Raw genomic sequence first — 24,703 nt, 5'->3', positions numbered from 1 at the left:
TTTACCTAGTCATTGACTAATTTCTCTTTTTTGCATTTATTTTAATTATTTATATATTCCTGGTATCAATTCCATTTTATAAATAGCTGTAATGGAAAAATATTTCCACAAAAGCGAATGTAGAAAAGAAATTAAGAAAGATTCCCCAACACCAACCTTAGGCCTCTACTTGCACATGTATAGACACCTACACACACACACACACACACACACACACACACACACACACACACACACACAAACACATGAAGGAGAAAAGTGAATAGATATGTAGATCCTGAAAGTGGAAAGTGAGCCAGTTGAGGGTGGGGGATGACTGAGCGTAGGGAAAAGAGAAGGCAAAGGTGAACTGAAGTAGAGTGAAACCCATTCTTTTATAAGCTGACTTAGTCATTAGATGTAAAAAGTATAAAACCATCAAAATAGTTTCTCTTTTCTTGCTTATACATGTGGTAGTGGAATTAATGGGTTATGTAATGTAGATATAGGGAAGAAACAAACTCATTTTCTCTTAGATTCCTAACCATAACAATCAAGACAGAACATGTTTGTCACTGGATATCTAGGCATTTTTTCACACATACCTAGCAAGCAGTCATTCTGGAATGGATAACACTTGGATATTCTCTAATTCAGTTCGGTTCTAACCCTTATCTACTTGGACTATATCTGATTCCATGGGTAAGGGCTGCCATACCCCTTCCCCAGGTTCAATTAATTTTATTGAGCAGATCACCAAATAGGGCAAGCAGATTTATTGCTGAATTATAAAGGCTGTTACAAAGGTTACCAATAACAGCCAGAGCCAGTGTATATAGTGAGGATGAGCAAGGAGGCACAAGATACCCATGTCTTGTTCTCCATGCCAGGCTCCAGGAACGCTCATGTACTGTCTATCAGAAGCTCTCAAAATTCAGTACTTTGACATTCGAAGTTTTGCACACCCCACCCTTTTTTGTTTGTTATTTATTCATTTAAACTTTCTGAAATGTATATATTGTTCATTGAGAATATTTCCCCTCATAGCTGCTAACTTTTTTTTCCTCATCTCACTCTCCCTCCCATAAGTCCTCTTAGTTCATTTAGACAGTTTTACTTCTTCTACTTTGAAATCATATATATGTGTGTGTGTGTGTGTGTGTGTGTGTGTGATTCTATGTATCTGTATATAATCTGGGAACCACAAATGAAAGGAAATGTTCAGTATTTGGGCTTTGTGGATGTTTCATTATGTTGACATGACTAATTGACCAATAGTGATCAACTCATCCATCAGCTACTCTGTACAACCTGAAGGCTGGAGGGTGAGACTGACTGTTAACTGAATCTAATCTGCTTTTCTCTTTCTGGTTGCCAACACCCATCCTGATATCTTTAGCATATTAAAAGACACACTTTCAAGAGTGCAAGGATTTTAGATGTATGCCAGAAATTAAGGACATTTTATAACTTGTACAGCAGTAGATGAAAATTCCAGTTTCATCACAACCTTGTTAACACTTGATACTGTGACTTTTAACTTAGGAATCTTAGTATATATGGTATGGTTTCATAAAAATCAAATTATAAACTACTTTCCAAAACTTTTTTATGTATCTCAACTAGATTTTATTTGACTGTCCTGTGAATAAAGTTTAAGCGTAGGATAAGATGTTTACATGTATACTTCTTATTATATTTAACTAGTTATCATTGATTTGAATAAGTTTTATTTTGAACCCTTATGACCAAATTTTCTTTAGTGCTCTTCATACCTAAGTAAGCTTGGACAACTCTTCAAAAACACCAGTCCCTGGGTCCTACCTCAGAAATTCTCATTTAGTGGATGTGAGATGGAATCTGAGAATCTTTTTAATAAGGTCACCACGTTCTCCTCGTTGGTGGCCTAAGGCGCTCGTTTTGATGAGAGGGTTGCGTCGTCGAAACTTGAGCCTTTGCACCAGCTGTATTCTTGTTAGCGTGCGCCAGCATCTGCTGCGTTGTCTGTTAGTTGATCTCTATTATTAGGTCCTTTGGAAAGGGTAAGCTGTTTGTTGGTGATTGATTTCCTTGCTTTCTAGTGGACAGTAGTCCCGATGAAGCGCTGGTCCATCTTCTCGCTGGTTTGGAAAGTGATGGCTATCAAGGAGAAAAGAGCAGGAGACCATTACCATGTCACTCCTTTGGAGACTCTCAGAATCCCCAAAACAGTGATGACGAAGAAAATGCACCACAGATTGAAAAAGAGGAAATGGAGCTGAGTTTGGTGATGTCCCAGAGATGGGACAGTGATATTGAAGAACATTGTGCCAAAAAGAGGTGATTTTTTTTTTTTAAGTTAGATCAGTTACTCTAGTAAATACTTTTTGTCATTCCTGTACTTTGGTAGAAAATTATTTGTTATTATTCATACTGTAAAATGCCTTATGAACTAAATTGACTTTTAAAATCCCTTTTAAAAATGACTGTTTCATGTAGCATATATTTAATATTCCAAGCAAAATAATTTACTACATTTTAAAAGATCAAGCCTAGAAAACATCTGTTTTATATACAGTATTGACACATCTGAGGAGCCAATGGTTAAAATTGAAGCTCCCCGTTACCACAGAAATTGAAAAGAGTAATTCCTTTTGAGAATAGCTGTGAATGGGTCTAAGTAGCAGTGTGCAGTGTCAGCTTAAAAATAAGAAGTGACTTTCAGGTCTGATTGGACTGAGTGAATTAAATACCAAGCATAAGGAAATAGCTGGGCTAGTGGCATGTGCCTTTAGTACCAGCCAAGGCTGCATAGTAAGACCTTACCTCAAAATTTAAAAAAAAAAAAAAAAGCTAATGTATTAGCCAGGGTTCTCTAAACAAACAGAACTGATAGAAGAAATGTATTTATAATGACTATATATAATGTATAATATAAAAGGGGGATCTGTGAGATTTTCTTACTAGATACAGTCTAGATCATCCCAACAATGACTGTTTTACAGTGGAAAAGCCACGAATCTGGTAGTTGCTTAGTCTACAAGGCTGATGTCTCAGCAGGCCCAGTCTGTTGTTGAAGGGCCAGGAGGATCCCTGGAGAGCAGCTGTTCTTCAGTCTACATTGGAATTCCAAAGAAGTTTTTTTTCTGATATTGGTGAAGGAAAGCCACAGCAACAGGATTGATGGACATGCCAGCAAGAGTGAGGGCAAGCAGACGGAAAAGCCAGTTTCCGTGCCTTCTTATCTAGGCTGCCACCAGAACATGCTGCCCACATTAGGGTAGGCCTGCCTGCTTCAGATAATCTGGTCAGGAAAGTCCTTCACAGGAGTGCCCAGAGGTACACATTTCAATTGATGCCATATTCAGTCAGGTTGGCAACCAAGAGTAGCCATCACAGATGGTATTGTGGTTTTATAATCAGTCTCTAAGCTTGATTAGTTTGAATCTGCCCCTGAGACTCAACATTCCATAACCATATTAGAGAGAAACTGAATAGTAGAAACAGAGAAAGGAGTTTGTTAATTGTATTCTATATAGTAGATGTTATGCTTGGCCACATATACCACAGTTCAAGAAAACTGGGAACGTAAAGGGAAGACGACGATGACCAGAGCCAGCTGTGAACACTGCCATTTTTTTTTTTTTTTTTTTTTTTTGGTTTTTCGAGACAGGGTTTCTTTGTGTAGCTTTGCGCCTTTCCTGGAACTCACTTGGTAGACCAGGCTGGCCTCGAACTCACAGAGATCCGCCTGCCTCTGCCTCCCGAGTGCTGGGATTAAAGGCGTGCGCCACCACCGCCCGGCGAACACTGCCATTTTAAAGATCTTAGAATAGAGGATATTTGGTCTGATTAGATAATCCAGGGAGAAATGATAGACATTTATATATTGAAGATTAACATGTAGAAAATGACATATCTGTTCTTATGATGGAGGATAAAGCATGAATATAGCATGGAAGTTGGAAATATTTATTGCATCAAATTTTTGTGATATCAAAAAGGCAGTTAGCTACAAACAGAGCCAGTAATGATTGAAGGGTTATCCTGTGAGACAGCAAGCCCTTGATACAGAGAACATGAAAGCAGAGATATATCAGAGCTATTAAAAATAAGATTTTTATTTATTTTTTATTATTTTTTAAAATTTTATAATGTAATTTAATTTTACATATCAGCCACGGATTTCCCCTGTCCTCCGTCTTCCTGCCCCCCCTCCCCCTGCCCTCTTCCCAATCCATCCCCCATTCCTATCTCCTCCAGGGCAAGGACTCCTCTGGGGATTCAGCTCAGCCTGGTAGATTCAGAGGCAGGTCCAGTCTCCTCCTCCCTTCACTCAGGCTGAGCAAAGTGTCCGAGCATAGGCCCCAGCCTCCAAAAAACCATCTCATGCACTAAAGACAGGTCCCAGTCCCACTGCCTGGGGGCCTCCCAAACAGTTCAAGCTAATCAACTGTCTCACTTATCCAGAGGGCCTGATCCAGTCGGGGGCTCCTCAGCTGATGGTTCATAGTTCATGTGTTTCCACTAGTTTGGCTATTTGTCCCTGTCCAACGACAGAGAAATGGATGAGATCTACATGAGCAAACTGGATGTGAGGGTGGGTAATGAAGGGCAAGGGTTGGGGAAAAAGAGCTTAGGGGAGCGGGAGATCCCAGCTGGATCAAGAACAGAGAGGGAGAACAAGGATAAGAGACCATGATAAATGAAGACCACATGAGAATAGGAAGAAGCAAGTGCTAGAGAGGTCCCCAGAAATCCACAAAGATGACTCCACAATAGACTGCTGGCAATGGTCAATAGAGTGCCTGAGCTGACCTACTCTGGTAATCCGATGGCCAAACACCCTAACTGTCGTGGTAGAACTCTTATCCAATGACTGATGGAAGCAGATGCAGAGATCCACGGCCAGGCCCCAGGTGGAGCTCTGGGAGTTCAATCATTGAGAAAGAGGAGGGATTGTATGAGCGAGAGATGTTGAGACCATGATTAAAAATAAGATTTTTATATCAGATAGAAAGTTAGACTAGAATTATTAGCATCTAATAATAACTAGCCAGCGTGGTGGCGCATGCCTTTAATCTGAGTACTCAGGAGGGAGAGGCAGGTGGATCTCTGAGTTTGAGGCCAGCCAGGTCTACAGAGTTAGTTCCAGGACAGCCAAGGCTGCACAAAAACAAAACCTGTCTTAGAAAACCTAAATAATAATAATAACAACTAACAATTAGATGATGTCTGATGTAAGATTTCTTTGAGCACTTAAAAGTGATTTTATGACAAATTGTATTTGTAAAAAAGACTAAAAGGGTAAACTATTTTTAAGCAGTTGAGGCCAAAGGGAAATATTAGTTATGGAAAGGAATATTTTGAGCATCTAGGTGGGAGTGAAAGTTCCAGGCAAGTATAAATATGGGGCAGAACTTAGACTAGCTGAACCTCAAATTTTCCTAAAATTTTCAGTAACCTTGCTTTGTAGCTATTGCAAGATCAACTCAGGCACCACATTGTCTTCCAGCTCTTCTTGGTCACTGCTTCTTTCTCTCTGGCCGATTTGAATGCCCCATCTCATCTTTCTTATTTTTCATTTCAGAATTTAGTGATTCATTAAGAATACCTTAGCCGGGCGGGCGGTGGTGGCGCATGCCTTTAATCCCAGCACTTGGGAGGCAGAGCCAGAGCCAGGCGGATCTCTGTGAGTTCAAGGCCAGCCTGGGCTACCAAGTGAGTTCCAGGAAAGGCACAAAGCTACACAGAGAAACCCTGTCTCGAAAAAAAACCAAAAAAAAAAAAAAAGAATACCTTAAAATAGCTTTAGGAGTCACTAGATTCTCATTTGTCATATGTGTGTACATCATATCCACAGATAGGATAAAGGGGAGGCTGAGGAAGGACATGACTAGGTAGGGTAATCTAAGATGTTATGGCTTTAAGTAAGAATTATAATGCTTTCTACTTCACATGAATGAGATTATAAATATTATTTATAATAACTTTTGCAGGTCCCATAGCAGTGCGTGTTAATAAAGCAAAATAAATCTGTTTTCCTTTTTAAAATGTTATTTTTATATCTTTGTATTGTTTTACTATCATAATCAGAAAATTACATCTAAGAGGCATCTTTTTCTTTTAAGATTTTTTTTTACTTTTGGTTATTGTGTGTGAGTGTTTGCGTGCATGTGTGTCTGCGCCACATGTGTGCATTGCCCACAAGAACCAGAAGAGAGTGTCAGGCTCCCCTGAACTGACTTACTGACAGTTGTGAGCCACCCTGTGGGTTCTGGGACTGAAACTAGAGTCTTCTGCAAGAAGAGCGGGTGTTTTTAACTGCTGAGCCGTCTTTCCAGCCCCAGATGCGTCTCTTTCTAACTATCAACCTCAGCGTGAATTTCAATATTCTCTAGGTCACTGTGCAGAAATACCCACAGAAGTTCAACTGAAGATGACGACTCGTCTTCAGAAGAGGAAATGGAGTGGAGTGATAACAGTTTGCTTTTTGCCAATCTTTCTATACCTCAGCTAGATGGGGCTGCAGATGAAAATAGTGGTAAGAACCCAAGTCTGCTGTGGGCATTTGCTGTTCAGTGACTGAAGTGTACTCCAGCTGAGACTGGAATTACAGCTCCTGTATAAGTACGTGAGACTATCAGCGACACAATTGTGTTTTGTCTTTCTGTGGGAGTTTTCTTTTTAAAAAATGTAGATATGTGATTCCTTACTCTGTGTTTCAGGATGGTAGGACATTTGTGAGTTGCTTGGTTGAAGCTCTGTAAACCTTAATCAGTATCATTCCTACAGAACAAGAAACTAAGAAATATGCTAACCATATTTCAAATAAATGAAGAAGACCATATTATTTTATGAAACAACTTAAATATGGAAGTATTTTCCCATATGCCTTAAACATTTTTCTGATCAAAAGACTGTATGTTTAAAATAATGACTCATGTTGTCTCTTGATTGTTTAGGTTGTATAATCTTGATGATAGAGCTAAACTTTTTGTTCAGGTCGCTGTTTCAGACATACAAACAGTATAAAGTCTTCCTTAAGGGATTAGCACTGTGAATGAGTAAATTCTTTTCTTTCTCTGATTCTAGACAATCCATTAAACAATGAAAATTCTAGAACCCACTCTTCAGTGATTGCAACAGGCAAGCTATCAGTGAGACCCTCCATCTTTCACAAGGATGCTGCTACGTTAGAACCCCCATCTTCTGCTAAGATTACCTTTCCGTGTAAACACACAAGTGCCCTTTCTTCCCATATTTTAAACAAAGAAGAGTTGATTGAAGACCTGTCACAACCAAACAATACAGAAAAAGGTCGAGACAATTCAGTCACTTTTACAAATGAAAGTACTTACTCCATGAAATACTCTGGATCTTTAAGCAGTACTGTTCATTCGGATAATTCTCATAAAGAGATGTATAAGAAAGACAAATCTTTGCCGGTATCTTCCTGTGAAAGTAGTGTTTTTGATTATGAAGAAGATATTCCATCTGTTACAAGACAAATACCAAGTAGAAAGTATACGAACATGAGAAAAATTGAAAAGGATGCCCCTTTCATACATGTGAACCGTCACACTAGTGAGAATACATTGGGGAAAAACTCTTTCAACTTTGCTGACTTAACTCATTCAAAAAATAAATTGTCCTCTGAAGGAAATGAAAAGGGAAACAGCACATCTTTTAATAGTATCTTCCCCTCTTCATTAACTGACAGTTGTGACATGCTGCCGTGCTCAGGGGACAATAGAACTGTGGTGCATCCTCTTGATAGTATCACTGATGAGAGTGGACTGAATAAACTTAAAATCAGATATGAAGAATTCCAAGAGCATAAAATGGAAAAGCCAAGTCTCAGCCAGCAGGCAGCACATTATATGTTTTTTCCCAGTGTTGTTCTTTCTAATTGCCTCAGTAGACCACAGAAACTATCTCCTGTCACGTACAAACTACAACCTGGCAATAAACCTTCCCGGTTAAAATTAAATAGAAAGAAATTAATAGGTCATCAGGAACCGTCTACCAAAAGTAGTGATACTGGAACCACAAAAGACAGTTGTGCACATAGTAATCCTTACAGCAGTACTTCTGAGAAGGATAATGTATTGAGTAATGATTTAATTAAAGCTACTCATGGGACATTTGAAAATAAAACACCTACAGAAAATTTTATAGACTGTCATTTTGGAGATGGCTCTTTAGAAACTGAACAATCTTTTGGACTATACGGAAATAAATACACACTTAGAGCCAAACGCAAGGTGAATTATGAAACTGAAGATAGCGAGTCAAGTTTTGTAACACACAACCCAAAAGTGAGCCTACCTCATCCCATGGAAATTGGTGAAAATTTAAATGGAACTCTAAAATCCCGAAAACGAAGAAAAATGTCTAAAAAGCTGCCCCCTGTCATTATAAAGTATATTATTATTAATAGATTTAGAGGGAGAAAAAATATGCTTGTGAAGCTGGGTAAAATAGACTCTAAAGAAAAACAAGTCATATTAACTGAGGAAAAAATGGAACTATATAGGAAGCTTGCACCTTTGAAGGATTTTTGGCCAAAAGTTCCTGACTCCCCTGCAACCAAATATCCCATTTACCCACTAACACCAAAGAAAAGTCACAGAAGGAAATCAAAACATAAGTCTGCTAAGAAAAAAACTGGTAAGCAACAAAGAACAAACAGTGAAAACATTAAAAGAACTTTATCTTTCAGAAAAAAACGGACACATGCTATTCTTTCTCCTCCCTCACCATCTTACATTGCTGAAACCGAAGACTGTGACTTGAATTATAGTGATGTAATGTCGAAGCTAGGTTTTCTTTCTGAGAGAAGCACAAGTCCTATCAATTCTTCTCCCCCTCGCTGCTGGTCTCCCACAGACCCTAGAGCTGAAGAAATTATGGCTGCTGCAGAAAAAGAGTCAATGCTTTTTAAGGGTCCTAATGCATTTAACACTAAGACTGTTAATCCTCGTATAGGAAAAACTAGTCGAGCAAGAGCACAGGTTAAGAAGTCAAAAGCAAGACTTGCTAATCCCTCTGTAGTTACGAAAAAAAGAAACAAACGAAACCAGACAAATAAACTAGTAGATGATGGGAAAAAGAAACCAAGAGCAAAGCAGAAACGAGCAAATGAGAAAGGTACATCGGGAAAGCACATGGCACCTACAGAGGAGAAGGGAAAACCACAGCCAGAGGCTGAAGCCAAGCTGGCTCTCAACCCCCAGAGCGGGTCTGAGCTCTCGAGTAACTCTGGCGGCGCTCAAGCACTTTTTAAGCAGAAAGAGATGCTGCAAACAGGCCCTGCTATGGATCATCCACTGTCCACGTGCCAACCCACTGGACTCAATACACAGCAGAAGCTGTCTAACTGCTTTTCCTCTTTCTTAGAAAGCAAGAAGTCTGTGGATTTGCAAACATTCCCCAGCTCATCAGTTGTTTATAGTTCTATAGGACCTGGAATCTCAAAAATGAATATTCAGAGGTCTCTTAATCAAAGTGCTATGTTTACTCTAAAGGAATCAACCTTGATTCAGAAAAGCATATTTGACCTTTCCAACCATTTGTCTCAGGTAGCACAAAGTACACAGATATCTTCAGGTGTAGTGTCTCCAAAGACCGAGGAGAGTGCGAATGTACAAAAAGACTGTGTGTCATCTGTTGGAAAGTTAAATGAGTACCACAGTCCCCTGGAATCAAAGCCAGGACAGGTCTGTGCCCCTAATTTTTTGTACTGCAAAGACAGTCAGCAGCAGACTGTGTGCATGTCAGAACAGTCAAAACACAGTGACACTTGTTCTCCTGGCAATGCAGCTTCTGAGGAAAGCCAGACACCTAATTGTTTTGTAACTTCTTTGAGAAGTCCCATCAAACAAATAGCGTGGGAGCAGAAACAGAGGGGCTTTATTTTAGATATGTCGAATTTTAAGCCTGAAAAGGTAAAACAAAGGTCACTGTCAGAAGCAGTTTCACAAACCAAAGCACCGCCTCCGTGTAAGACTCAAAATGCGTCACCTTCACCTTCAGCGTTTGGTGAGGGACAGTCTGGGCTAGCTGTTCTAAAGGAATTGTTACAAAAACGACAACAGAAAGCACAAAGTGCAAATGTCCCACAAGACTCACCATCTGGTAATCAGCCAGAGAAGAACATTTCTGTTTCTGTTGAGCCTAAGAAAGCAAATAAACGGACACGACCGGTGACATCTCCAAGAAAACCCCGGACTCCCAGAAGAACAAAACTTAAGGAGCAAACCCCCAGGGGTCTAAATCTACAGAGCTCTGGCCAGCTGGATAATTCCCTATCAGATGATAGTCCCATCCTTTTTTCAGATCCAGGCTTTGAAAGTTGTTATTCACTTGAAGATAGCTTGTCTCCTGAACATAATTATAATTTTGATATTAACACAATTGGTCAGACTGGATTTTGTAGCTTTTACTCTGGTAGTCAGTTCATTCCAGCTGATCAGAATTTGCCTCAGAAGTTTCTAAGCGACGCTGTTCAGGATCTTTTCCCAGGACAAGCTATAGAAAAGAATGAGCTTTTAAGTCATGACAAACAGAGTTGTAGTGAGGAGAAGCATCATGTTTCTGATTCAAACCCGTGGATTAGATCCAGTACTTTAAACCCTGAACTTTTTGAGAAATCATCTATAGATAACAATGAAAATCATCGGCACAGCCAGTGGAAAAATAGCTTTCATCCTCTGACATCTCGTTCTAATTCAATAATGGAGTCTTTCTGTGTCCAGCAAGCAGAGAGCTGTCTAAATGAAAAATCCAGACTGAATAGGAGTTCAGTGAGCAAAGAAGTATTTCTCAGTCTCCCGCAGGCAAGCGGTTCCGACTGGATTCAAGGTCATAACAGAAAAGAGATGGAGCAGTCTCTTGAATCAGTTAATGCCTCTTTTGCTACCATACTTTCCTCCCCTGATGGGGAACTTGTGGATGCAGCTTCTGAAGATTTAGAATTGTATGTTTCAAGAAACAATGAGGTATTGACACCAACTCCTGATAGTTCACCGCGGTCTACCAGTTCTCCCTTACAGTCTAAAAATGGCAGTTTTACTCCTCGGACTGCTCACATTCTGAAACCACTTATGTCCCCACCAAGTAGGGAGGAAATTGTGGCAACTTTGTTGGATCATGATCTTTCAGAAACTATTTATCAGGAACCATTTTGCAGTAATCCTTCTGATGTGCCAGAAAAGCCCAGGTAACCAGAATTCATTTGTTTTCTCTTGGGTCACTTTGAATGATTTTTATTTATATAACATTTCATAACTGATTGCTAGTTTTCTATCTGTGATACTGCATTTTTAAGAACAATGAAGAAAATTATTTGTAATTATAGACTGATTGAGAACATTCACAAACTAACTAGAAAACTACACCTAGAGAAATTCAGTTGATTCGTAGGCTTTAATTTACTAGTTCTTAACTCTGTGTCACCATTAAGGCTCACTTTGACATGATGCAAAATTTAAGAGAATGTCAAAATACCTCAAAGTAGGGTATTCAAAGAAGGAGGGAGGAAGAAGGGAGGGACAGGATAAGAGAGTTTTTGTGTGTGTGTGTGTGTGTGTGTGTGTGTGTGTGTGTGTGTGTGAGTGTGTGTGTGTGTGAGAAGTTCATGCTTGGAACTGAACCTAGGATTTCACATCATAGGCACGCACTCTACCACTAGGGTTTGCCCTATAAATGGAAGTTTTAATTATTAAGCTTTTTTTATATACCTTTTTTTGGTGTGTGTGTATGTCGGTGTGTGCATATCACAAGTACTGGAGGTCTTGTGGGACTCAATTCCTGCCTTTCCCCATGTGGGTCCCAGGGATCAACTTGGGTCATCAGACTTGGTGGCAGGTGCCTTTACCTGGAGAGCCATCTCACCAGACCAACGTTAAGCTTTTGGACTTTTAAAAAAAATTCGTTTGTTTAAAGTTTTGTTTTGTTTTAATAAATGTGTTCATCTGCTTTCTGTCTCTGTGAGAAATATTGGATACAACTGAGTTTATAGGGAGAAGAGATTCACTTGGACTCACAATCTCAGAGGTTCCAATTCATGTTCAGCTTATGACTGGGTCGATGACAAGGTAGCATGTTTGGCAGAGCAAAACTTCTCACTTAATGGTTAGGACAAAAAGAAAGACCAGTACCCATAATCTAAAGACCTCGCAGTAAGTCCCCCCAAGCTAGGGGCCAAGCCTCTAATGCATGGACCTTTGGGGACCACTAAAGACCCAAAAGATAGCATTGAGTACACTTAAATTTTTTTATGATAGTAAGTGAACATTAGTTTTTGGGTGTTTCTGTTTTAAACCAGTTTTCAGTTGATTTCAACATCTTTAGTCTTGTTGATAGTGCCATTAGTTTTTTATAGTTACTAAGGTGTGATTAAGGTGTAATTTCTCCTTATCATTTCTTTCTTTCATTTACGATTTTCAGGGAAGTATGATACATGCACTAAAGAGTGAAGTGGGAATCATTGTACTGTTTCATTTAGCAGTGATTGAATAGTTCTGTACTACTTCCACCACCAAGGTAGCACATAACTGATGATAGCTAACAGAGCACATGACCTAATCCAAGAGTTTGGGGCCGTGGAGATAAATCAGTTGGTAAGGTGCTTGAGGGCTTAAGTCCAGTACCCAGACTCATGGTGGTTGGTTTGTTTAAAAAAACGAAAACAAAACAGGACTGGTGGCATGTACTTGTAATCCCTAATCTCTATAGAGGTGGTCCAGGTAGAGCCTAGGGCTTGCTGACCAGCTAGCCTATCCTGCATAGTTAATTTCAGGTCAGTGAAAGAGAGGCTAGCACCTGAGGAACAACATCCAAAAGTTTGTCCTCTGACAACCATGTTCACAGGTCCGCTCAACCACACAAACTAGGCCAGTCTATCTTTGAATTACTGATTCTCCATGCATACATATGAGCTCAAACATTAGTGAAATGTAGGCCATTCATTTTGTGTTCTGCCAATTCCAAAGTTATGTTTGTGTTGAACTCAAGAACATGAGAGAACAGAATGATGGCTATTTCCCTCAGCTGTGTAGATGGGGCTTTTGTTTGATACTGAACATTGAACCTAAGGCCTTGTGGTATACACCACCAAGTGTAAGGTTTGTTGGTTTTTTTTTTTTTTTTAATATTGAGAGAATTTTAAAAATACAAAGGCTTGTCCGAAATGACTGGCTTTGCTAAACTTCTATAGGTACAGGAACATATAGAAAGACTATAGAGAAATAAATGACATATTACTCCACTTTTTGGTTGTTTGTTTTTTCGTTTTTGTTTTTTTCTGATACAGGGTTTGTCAGTGTAGCTTTGGTGCCTGTCCTGGAACTCGCTCTGTAGCCCAGGCTGGCCTCGAACTCACAGAGATCTGCCTGCCTCTGCCTCCCGAGTGCTGGGATCAATGGTGTTGCCACCAACTACCCGGCCCTACTCCATTGTTTTTTATCTCTGTCTGGTGACAGTGGACCATTACTTCAAATTAACCCTGAGTGGCTGGCGGGGGGCGGGGACCAGTTGATAAAGTGCCTGCTGCATAAGCACGAAGACCTGAGTTTGCATTCCTAGTGCTCCCATGAAATCTGGACATGATGGGACTTGTCCATAACCCCAGCACTGGGGAGGTACAGACACGCAGAGCCCTGGAGCTAGCTCATGGGCCATCCAGCCAATCAAAGTGATGAGCTTAAAGTTTAGTTTGAGTTGCTGTCTCAGAAACTAAGGCTGAGAGCAACCTAGGAAGGCACCCTCTGGCCACCACACGTGTTAGCTCACCCCTATAAAACATAGAGATCAGTAGTGGTAAGGGATTGATGAGTTTGTGTTACCTCCATTGAAAGTTTCATGGGACACTAAAATCAAAAATACCTTCTTTCCTTTATATTGGTGACACCTGTCAAATAAATTAATTTTGTAATTATATAGTGGTGATTTTGTAATTATATACTGGTGTTATTATATACTGGCATATTGAAGCTGAAGAGTATTTTGTCTGCAATTGGGATGAGTGGAAAAAATCATATATGAGACACCAAAAGGGATCTAAGTCTGTTAGGTAGGAACTCATTTGGGTAATTGGAACTCATTGGGTAATTGAGTCAAAAACATTTGTATTCATAGGGAGATTGGCGGACGGCTCCTCATGGTGGAAACTCGACTTCCCAATGACCTGGTTGAATTTGAAGGAGACTTTTCCTTGGAAGGACTTCGCCTGTGGAAAACAGCATTCTCAGCAATGACTCAGAGTCCCAGACCAGGATCTCCGCTTCGTAATGGCCAAGCAGTTGTCAATAAAGGGTCAAGTAATAGCCATAAGGTGGTAGAAGATAAAAAAATTGTAATTATGCCTTGCAAATATGCCCCAAGCCGACAGCTGGTTCAAGCATGGCTTCAAGCCAAAGAAGAGTATGAACGTTCAAAGAAACTCCCTAAGTCTGAGTTAACTGGAGGGATCAAATCTGCTGAAAACGTCCGTCCTTTAGTCAATCCAGGTGACGCAGCTGCAGTGTCTCCACAGATGGATGCATGCCCACATACACTTTCCACTACAGCACCTAGCAAGGAAGAAGTTACTAAGGCTCATGTTGCCTTGCAAGCACCAGCTACAGGATGTAGTCAGATTGTAAGTGCCAGTCAGACACTGCGACCAGTTGCCTCTGCAGCTGTTCCTGAGGAAGATGAAGGTGATGATGATAATTGTTATATTGGTTACAACTCCCCTGAGTCTCCAGGTATTCCACCTTGGCAACAGGCAGCATCTCCAGATTTCAAAGCATTAAATGGAGATGATAGACACTCATCACCTGTGGAAGAGCTCTGTTCCCTAGCTGTTGAGAACTTCTTAAAGCCAATAAAAGATAGTGTCCAAAAAAGCCCCTGTAGCGAGCTTCGGGAGCCTCAAGTGATCTCTCCAATTCATGCTAGAGCAAGAACTGGGAAATGTGATCCACTTTGCCTTCATAGTACACCAGTTATGCAGAGAAAATTCCTGGAAAAGCTTCCTGAAGTAACTGGGCTTAGCCCTTTATCAGTAGGTAAGTGTGGAAATAGTGGAAAGACTACATATACTTCTTCAAAGGTAGATGTGAAACATTAGACTATACAGTAAGAATCACACTCTTGTAAATGAACTTGTAGCTCAGGAAATGGAAGATTATTTTTGACTCATCATGCGTTATTTGGAAATGTTTTCATCTTTCCACTGTAAACTCTGCTTCCATTGTATCTGTCAACCTTCTGGGTGAAATACAGGAACCTCTGAGAAGCCTTACCTGCATCTGAACTGGATTTTTCCCATTGGCTTTTTTATACCTGCCCAAATCACCACCTTTTTGTTTTTTGATTTTCCCAGTTCTAGGTCTCAAACCCAGGGCCTGTACATACACTCCACTGCAGAGGTATGTCCCTGGCCTCTTTCCCCCTTTAATATAGAAACAACCACAGATTTGCCTTGACCTTATATCTCAGGTCAAATTTCTCTTCCTCCTTCAAAGTCAGCTTTCTTTTAAAATATTTTTCTTAACAGCTCTGCTTATTTACTTTGTATTCATTTCTCAGCCAACTCTAATCTGAATTCTGTCATTCCACTGTTTTAAAAAAAGTTTCTTGCCGGGCGATGGTGGCGCACGCCTTTAATCCCAGCACTCAGGAGGCAGAGACAGGCGGATCTCTGTGAGTTCGAGGCCAGCCTGGGCTACCAAGTGAGTTCCAGGAAAGGCGCAAAGCTACACGGAGAAACCCTGTCTTGAAAAACCAAAAAAAAAAAAAAAAAAAAAAAAAGTTTCTTGATAACTTTCTTGTAACTAAAACCAACATTTTAGTTTTCTAATAGTGCCTTCTAAGCAGTCATTGGCCTGTTGACCACAACTTAATTTCTGGAGTTGTCTCTTGTCTTTATTTTTATTTCTTTCTACTTGATTTTCTTTTGAATATATCTTACTATTCTTAGTTGTCATATAAATGTTGCAGTTTATTAAATCTTAAGCTTTCCTTGGATTTTCTTCTAAATGATCAAATTCTTGTCCACAGGGTTAATGCTGGTAATTCACAAATTTGTATTTCCAGTTGGGAATTCTATTTTAGGCTGTAGAACACTATCCTACTGACTATATGGCATTCTGATTCAATGTTCAAAGGACCACAAGACTGATACCTTTTAACCCTTAAATCGTGATCTCAGTGCCTGCATTCACTACAACCTTACCAACACACTCAGATTCTTGTGCCCCATGAGTCATTTACAGACCCATTAATCTTTCCATTCCCTCTCTCTCTCTCCCTCCTCCCTCCCCCTCCTCCCTCTCCCCCTCCTCTGTGAATAGTGCCATTGTCTCATCAGTCACCGAAGTGTCATGTCACCTGATTCTCTTAGCACCCTGTGGTATCAACCTATTACCATGTTTCTTCACTTTTACCTCCTAATAACCCAAGTTTTTCTCCTTCATTTTATCTCTGCCGCCACAGCCTTATGCTGGCTCATTGTCTTCTCTTGCCTGAGCCTGTGCTGCCTTCGTACACTCTGACTGCATAGCAATCAGGAGAAATCATTTATGTATTCCTACTCTACATATTTCAGTTCAAAAACACCAAGTCTTAACTAACTAGAAATTCCCAATTAGTTCCTCCCTCATTCAGAATTTGGCTTTTAGCAGTTTCAGTTACACACATACTAACTGTAATACAAGGTGGCGCACGCCTTAATCCCAGCACTTGGGAGGCAGAGACAGGCGGATCTCTGTGAGTTCAAGGCCAGCCTGGGCTACAGAGTGAGTTCCAGGAAAGGCGCAAAGCTACACAGAGAAACCCTATCTCAAAAAACAAAAACAAAAACAAAATACTAATTAGAAAACTCTGTAAATAAATGATCCATAAGTTTTAAATTATGTGCTGATTTTTTTTTTTTTAAATTTTACACTTTTCCCTCCCGGGATATGAACAGTCTCTTTGTCCAATGTATCATTTTATACATGTTAATCTCTTGTTAATGATTTAGTAGATGCCTTAGTAATCCAGTCAACTATTACGGAATTGGAATGCTTATGTTCAAATAGTCTTTATTTCATGACCCCAAAGCACGGAAGTAATGATGTTGATGATTTATAGATGCCCAAGAGAAACAGGAAAATGCTTTCTTTATTAAAGGGTAAAAAAAATAAGAATGTTTGAGAAAGAGATGACATTCACATAAATTATTGGAGTATATTATTGTAATTCTATTTTATTACTGGGTATTGTTAATCTTACTGTGCTTAGTTTATATTTGTATTTAAATATGTACTTAGTTTATAAATTAAATGCTATTAGTACAGGGGATAGATAGATAGGTAGGTAGGTAGGTAGGTAGGTAGGTAGGTAGGTATAGCAAAAACCATAGTGTAAATTGGATTCAGTACTATCCACAGATATCCACTAAAAGGTCTTAGAATATAGTCTATACAGATGAGGGAAACTATTGTAATTTCACCTTCATCTGTGTGTAGTAAATTTATGACTTTCTAGAACACAGAAGAAACTTGATGTCTCTGCTTCCTCATCATACATATTTGATGAGTGAATTATCCCCAAGGGTAATGACTAAGATATAAAACACAAGTGTGCTTATTTAAAAATGCAAATTTTTGAAGTATTTTATGGAGATAGAAGATTATGATTTTTATTTTTAAATTTTGAAGTCGAGTATAGAACGATTTTCACAAGTGATATTTAAGTGTTTGAAACAACAAAATTTGTTTCAAAAAACAAGTTAAAAATGAAATTTCTTTCTACAGAAGCAAAGACGCAGAAGTTGTGTAATAAGAAAGGAGGTGAAGCTGAAAGTCTGCGGAGGGTCCTGCTGACAACACAAATGAAGGTAACTGTGCTAAACATCTGGAGGTCAATGCGAGGCCGAGTCTAGATAACGCAGGGCCGTGGCGCAACTCAAGTTTTCGTTATTTTTACATCATTATTTATATAGCTTTGAGACAACAAGAAATTACATTTTTTCTTTGTGTTTTTTAATTGTTGGGATCTACAAGATTCTTATGTGTAAATACAAATATTACAGAGAAAGTGACTATGATAGCCAAAATGTGGATTATGAGGATACACATACATTAACTGATAACTGGCAGTATCAGAACAGTCCAATCACAGCAGAACTCAAGTAAGTGATTTTTGATCCCGCCAGAAAAAATATCCTTTTCATTGGTTTGTTTTTTTTCAAATATGACTTAATTTTTTAATTTCTTTAACTACATTACAAAGGGAGCAACTTTATCTACTATTGAAGTTGAGAAATTATAAATGTCCTTATTCAAATCCTAGAGATATGATAGTACTTAATTGAGAAGTATAAGGTTATGGGAAAGAAATGCATTAGACATTAATGGAAATAAATGATGAAAAACACTTCCATATTAGCTACTTCTCATGAACATCATTACATATAAGATGTATTTTATTATTTATGTGTTGAGGCTATACCACAAACTTTAATGTATAAAGCTTTTGAATTATAAGCTATTGATATTAAAAACAAGTAACTGAATTGTAAACATATTAGGGAAAATGGTTAATGAATTTAAATAACAGAAAAGGTACTTTAAAAAAGATAGAGCTGGATATAGTGGCTTACATATACAATCCCAGCACTGGGGAGTCTGAGACAGAGAGATCACTGTACTAGGCTGATCTAGGCTCTCTAGAGACCGAGACAAAGGAAGTATGTATTCTAAATGCTTGAAAGCTTTTTCCAATACATGTAGCAGTGAGGTAAGGTACGCGTGCAGACTTTCACACTATTTACAAACTTTAGCCATGTACTTGCAAAGTATGTTAATTGCTTGCAGACTTTCACACTATTTACAAACTTTAGCCATGTACTTGCAAAGTATGTTAATTGCTTAATCTTTCTTTCAAGAAAAGTCGAGATAAATTTCCATGGATTATTAAGTGTCAGTTCTACCCAGCTACTGCTTTCAGCATTTGGGGCTTGTGAAAAGTCAAATACCAACACGTGGTTTGTTTATAGATTGTATCATATTTTTACAGTTGCTAAAGTAAAATGAATGTTAACAAAACCTTTTTCTTAAAGAAATGGCTGTTCATGTTTTTTTCTGGCTGTGTCTTTTCTTAATAGAATCAGTTTGCAGTAAATACTCCAAAGAAAGAAACTTCTCAGATTGACGGACCATCTTTAAACAATACCTACGGTTTCAAAGTCAGCATACAAAACTTACAAGAGGCGAAAGCTTTACACGAGGTAAAACTACAACTTTAGTTGTGCGCACTGTGCTTAACGTTCAGGATTTGTCCATAGGATGAGCATGGGAATTTTCTTGAACTTGCAAGGGCTATGTCCAGTTTTCTTCATTAATCTTCATTTTGTTATTCTATTGTATTTGTGTAAAATAGAAAAAAAGTTTAAATATTGACCAGTCACTGAGACTGATTTACTGTTTCACAGCCTTCACACAATTAGTAACTAAAATTTAGTGTATGGAAGTTAAATTAGAAAAGCCAGGTGGTGGTGGTGGCGCACACCTTTAAATCCCGGCACTTGCGAGGCAGAGCCAGCCAGTTTTCTGTGAGTTCAAGGCCAGCCTGGTCTACAGAGCGAGGTCCAGAACAGCCAGGGGTACACCATAGAGAAATCCTGTCTCAAAAATAACAAAAATAATGTAAGTTTGTCACAGTATGGACTGGAAACTCAAAGCACACGTTTAACTGGTAGTAAGAGTGAAATCAGTATGTGTCTGTGTGTGTGTGTGTGTGTGTGTGTGTGTGTGTGTGTGTGTGTGTGTGTGTGTGTTTATATATTTTTATTTTATGAGTGATTGTCTTACATGTTATCTCAGTGCACTGTGTGTATGTCTGGTGCCTAAGGAGGCCAGTAGACCGAGCAAGATCCCTCTGTGCTATGCAGCAAAAGCCCAAATCCCAAACTAAGAGATAAATTTGGGAATACATACAAATGCGTGCCCACAATTAAAAATTAATTAAAATGTTTTTTAAAGCTGTAATTTTTGGGTTGGCAAGATAGTTTACCTAGTAAAAGCACTTGCCACTAAGCCTGACAACCTGAGTTCAATCCCTGGAACTCACATGATGGGAGGAGAGAACCAACTCCCATAAGTTGTTCTCTGATCTACACACACACACACACACACACACACACACACACACACACACAGAGAGAGAGAAATAAGTATTTTTCATTTAGTAAATAAATAAGAAAAATATTAAAGCAAAATCGATAGGACTTAGCAAAATGACTTAAAAAAAATTGGTGTACTTTTACATATGTATGCTGGTGTGTGTGTGTGTGTCTGACTGTCTGTCTCTGTATCTATCTCTGTCTGTGTGTTAGTGTGTGCAGATGCTCACAGAGGCCAGAAAAGGATATCATATCCCATTAAGCTGAAGTTACTGGTGTTTGGAGGATGATTGAGATGTTATGTGGATACTGGGATCTGAACTCTGGTCCTCATCACTGTGCAGCAAGCTCTCTTAACCACTGAGCCATCTTTCTAGCCCCCAGAAAAACTGGTTACCTTTGGTTATTCTCTTTTCGTTTGAAAAACATAATTTATTATATGAGTATGATGAGTATGACCTCTTGAAAGTTAAAATCAGTCAGTGATGTCGAGCTCATCGTTGACAGGCCTTTCTCCTCTCCGGTCAGATTTTCAGTGCCTGAGCAGTGGGCCGAACAGGAAATGAACTCTCCAGAATGCTTGCTCTAGGGAACTTTGTCCATTGCATTGCCATCATCTTCCTTCTGCCGTCAGTACTCAAGACAGAGTACAAGGACCCCTGTTCCACTTCCTCACCTCCCTCCCCGTCACCCATCCAGCTCACTCTTGACTCTGTTTGCTTTAAACCACACCCTCAGGAACCCTTGAGCGGCAGTGCTTTTTAAATCTCAAGACAGAAAGACAAAATGTAAGTGTGAAATTTCCAAAAACGAAGTTAGTCTTCAGGGGTTTTTTGACCTAAAATTGTCCCCACAAGTCTTCTCTGTACCCATTATACATGTCCATCCTTCCTAATTAAATTAGTTGTTTTGTCTCCTTGGCTTTAGGAGAGAAGTTTTCCACTTAAAATTTCGGTGCTTACTAAGTTATTGTGTGCTGACTATTAACAATAAAATCCTGAAGGGAACATATTCCCAGTTGAAATTCCTGGGGCTTGGGGATGCTTGGAAGATGGCTCAGTCACTAAATGCTTGCTGGTTCAGATCCCCAGAACCCACGTGTAAAGCTAGGTATGGCAGTATGTGTGGTATATTGTCCCCAGACTGGGGAGTAAGGGAAGGAGAATCCCTGGGGCTCTGTGGCCAGCCAGTCTAGTAAATGAGTGAGCTCGAAGTTAGCAGGAAAGACTGTCTCAAAAAAGAAGATGGAATGCAACAGAGAAAGACACCCATCATCTACTTCCAGCATGTACACATGTGCACAGGCCCAGTTACCACACAGACACACACAAACAAGGTTCCTGGAGTGTAAGTGTAGAGTTCAGTAGGAGGGTTCTTGCCTACCATGTATGAGACCCTGGGTCTGAGCCCAGTAAAATTAAAATAAGTAAACTCTTTCCTATAGCTCACAACTTTACTGTTTGTGGGGTTTTTTTCCTACAAATCTTCAGTTTGTAGTTCTGATGAATGTAGTAGATTTTGGGCTACTTTATTATTTTTTGTGCCTTTCTCATACATACATAATTAATACTTTGTGTATTTTAAAAGAATGTAATAGTAAATATATTAACAAACATATATTACATGTATATGTTTAATTTTAATCAGGACAAAAAGACAAGGTAAAATATGCCTCCTTCCTACACCAGGCCAGCAGTTTTCTCCTACGAAAGCCCTATGTATTTATACGTTTTCATGCCTCTGTAGAAATTTTCTGTGCACATGCTTGCATTTTTACATATATAGCGGCATATTACATTCAGTGGTTCCATTTATCATTATACTGATGTTTCCATGTTTAGACAATAGATCTGGCTCTTTGTTTTGAAAAATATTAAAAGTTACTGACTATTCTCTCATTACATGACCTTTATGGCACTGAGTTACTAATCTCCCATCTAAACATTGAAATTCTTTCCTAGTCTTTTACTTTTACCATCTCAAGTGAACTTTCTTCTACTTATATTTTGATTAAATAAACAAGTTTATAGCATAATTTCTCAGGAGTGGAGTTGCTTGGTTAAAAGAGATGTGCATTTAAAATTTGAAATTTTGATAGATATTCCTGAATTGCCCTCCAAAAAGTTTTTTTTGTTTTTTGTTTTGTTTTGTTTTGTTTTGTTGTTGTTGTTATTGCCAAAAATAGAATTTGCTAGATTATATTCCTGTGACTAATGGAAGTCATCTTCATTGGCTCACATGGATTATATCTACAAAGCCATTGCTAATTTATGTGATCTGAATAATTATGAGGAAACTATGAATAGTCTTATTTTCCAATGCCAGCTGTATGTATATGGTAGCATATAGCATGTAATCAAGAATCCAGGCCGAATTTTGTTTCCTGTACTATGTTGATTTATTTTAATTTATTTTTACTTTTACTTATTTTTTTGAGGCAAAATATTGCTGTTTCCCAGGCTGCATTTGAACTTGTAAGCTGAAGCCATCTTCCTATTACAGCCTCTTGAGTGGTTAGGATTACAGATGTGCTCTACTGGACCTATCTCTGGTTTGATTTTAAAAAGAAACAAAGAATTGCAATTGAGAGATTTTTTATTAACAAAATATAGTAAGTGTGAAAACAATTTATTGTGTGCTACATGTCCGTGAGAGTATGGACATTGGTCAAATGAAAAAGCCTATTATGTGATTGTTTCCATAACAGCTCTTTTAATTTTTTTTCTTAAGGTAAAATTAAAACTTAAATTGGTTCATGTACAAAAATGTCTAAATTTGAATAAACCTTAGAGAGTAGCAGGTTAGTAAATATGAACTTTAAACTAAAAGACAATTCCTGTTTTCAGTTTAAACTAGAGGTAGAACTGTTGACCATGAAAAGTGACAGACTGGTTTGAATGTGAATAAGCAGCTGAACTAATCATTCTTTTCTCAAATAGAAATTAAGAAGCATTGCATGTATTTTAAACAAATACTTTATGTATTACCATTGAGAAGTAACAGTCCAAGCATTTTCTGATATAAGAACATGAGTTAATCTAATTTTGGAAGGAAAAGTCTTGAGTTTTCATGAATTTATGAACTATTAAATTGTGACTTTGTCTTTTGTTTGTTTGTTTATGTTTTGGTTTTTTGAAGACAGGATCTCTTTGTGTAGCCTTGGCCATCCCAGAACTCACTCTGTAAACCAGGCTGACCTCAAACTCAGAGATCCATCTGCCTCTGCCATCTGAGTGCTAGGATTAAAGATATGTGCCACCACTGCCTAGTTGTGACTTTGCCTTTTATGTCTATATTTATATTTTTACTTACTTGTCTCCTCAAAATCTTAGTGAAAAGGACTTCTTTGAACATGCATGCCAAGAACACTTTAAACATAAGTTTTAATTTCCTTTTGTAGATACAGAATCTTACCTTAATCAGTGTGGAGTTACATGCTCGAACTAGAAGGGACTTACAACCAGATCCTGAGTTTGACCCAATCTGTGCTCTGTTCTACTGCATTTCTTCTGACACTCCACTCCCAGACACAGAAAAAACAGAACTCACGGGTGTGATAGTAATTGATAAAGACAAGACAGTCACCCATCAAGGTATTGTTCATTTTTAGGAATGATGTGCTTGCCCAGGGAATTTGTGTGTGTGTGCTGGGGCGTGGGGTTGACAGGTCTCACATAGTCCAGGTTGACCTTGTACTGACTGTGTGGCTGAGGCTGGCTTTGAGCTTTGATCCTCCGGCCTCTGCTTCCTAGGTGCTAGGTTCACAGGCATGTGCCAGCCACTATGCGTGGCTTAGAATGACTCTTCATAAACTTTCTTCTTGAAGAGCCACTGCAGGCAGGAAGACTCCTCTCTAATGTTGGCTGAGGTCGGGGTACGAAGCTTTACATAACTTTTTCCTAGAGTCATGGTTCTCGCTTTGATCATGACAGCCACAAGTAGAGTGGAGGTGGACTAGAGCACTGATCTGTGTGTGAGGCCTCCAGCTTCTGCCCTCAGCACCACAGGGGGAAAATCAGAAGTAACAAAGATCTTAAGAAAAATTCACAACAAATCCAAATAATCCTGTATCGTTAGCTTGGGTAGATAATCTTCATTATCTTCAGATATTTTGCTGCTGATACAGACTTTGTCTAAACAGACAATGTTTAGACATTGTTAACTATTTTAAGTTAATAGTTTGTAAGATATATTTTCTAACTGTTCATGTATCATCCTAAATAAATGTATGTTTGGTTCAGAGGTTCTTCATATACCATATAAGCATTTTAGGAAATACAAGTATTTCTCTGAAGTTTTAAAGGTAACCCTTACAAATGATTTAAGTTCACTGAGGAAGATTTAGTATAGAAGAAAGCCATTAAGAATCTGATGCTGGGCAGTGGTGGTGCACGCCTTTAATCCCAGCACTCAGGAGACGGAGCCAGGTGGATCTCTGTGAGTTCCAGGAAGAAACCCTGTCTCGAAAAACGGGAAAAAAAACAAAAAAAAAGAATCTGATGTTTAATTGTGGCTAACACCAGCTAACAAGACAATCATTGAATTTTCATGATAGCCAGTGTTGGTAGTTTGAAATTAACCATGGTG

General features: G+C 38.8%; 1 protein-coding gene across 5 annotated transcripts in view; it reads left to right on the top strand.

Moving 5' to 3' along the window:
• Positions 1 to 24,703, top strand: part of Rev3l (REV3 like, DNA directed polymerase zeta catalytic subunit) — a 162,388-nt gene that overhangs the window by 86,589 nt on the left and 51,096 nt on the right. For all 5 annotated transcript variants that reach the window (XR_013044982.1, XM_076552424.1, XM_016002786.3 and 2 more), the window contains 7 exons: positions 2,061 to 2,298; positions 6,360 to 6,502; positions 7,054 to 11,182; positions 14,101 to 15,014; positions 17,748 to 17,830; positions 19,100 to 19,222; positions 23,517 to 23,709. Coding sequence is in view for 4 of the 5 variants with exons in the window: in XM_076552424.1 (XP_076408539.1) it covers positions 2,061 to 2,298; positions 6,360 to 6,502; positions 7,054 to 11,182; positions 14,101 to 15,014; positions 17,748 to 17,830; positions 19,100 to 19,222; positions 23,517 to 23,709 (5,823 nt within the window). In the remaining variant the exon portion in view is untranslated. The remainder of the gene's footprint in view (positions 1 to 2,060; positions 2,299 to 6,359; positions 6,503 to 7,053; positions 11,183 to 14,100; positions 15,015 to 17,747; positions 17,831 to 19,099; positions 19,223 to 23,516; positions 23,710 to 24,703) is intronic.

The sequence above is a fragment of the Peromyscus maniculatus genome, chromosome 16 (assembly GCF_049852395.1).
Source record: "Peromyscus maniculatus bairdii isolate BWxNUB_F1_BW_parent chromosome 16, HU_Pman_BW_mat_3.1, whole genome shotgun sequence".
Classification (NCBI taxonomy): Eukaryota; Metazoa; Chordata; class Mammalia; order Rodentia; family Cricetidae; genus Peromyscus; species Peromyscus maniculatus.
This window is presented reverse-complemented; position numbering and strand designations above follow the sequence as displayed.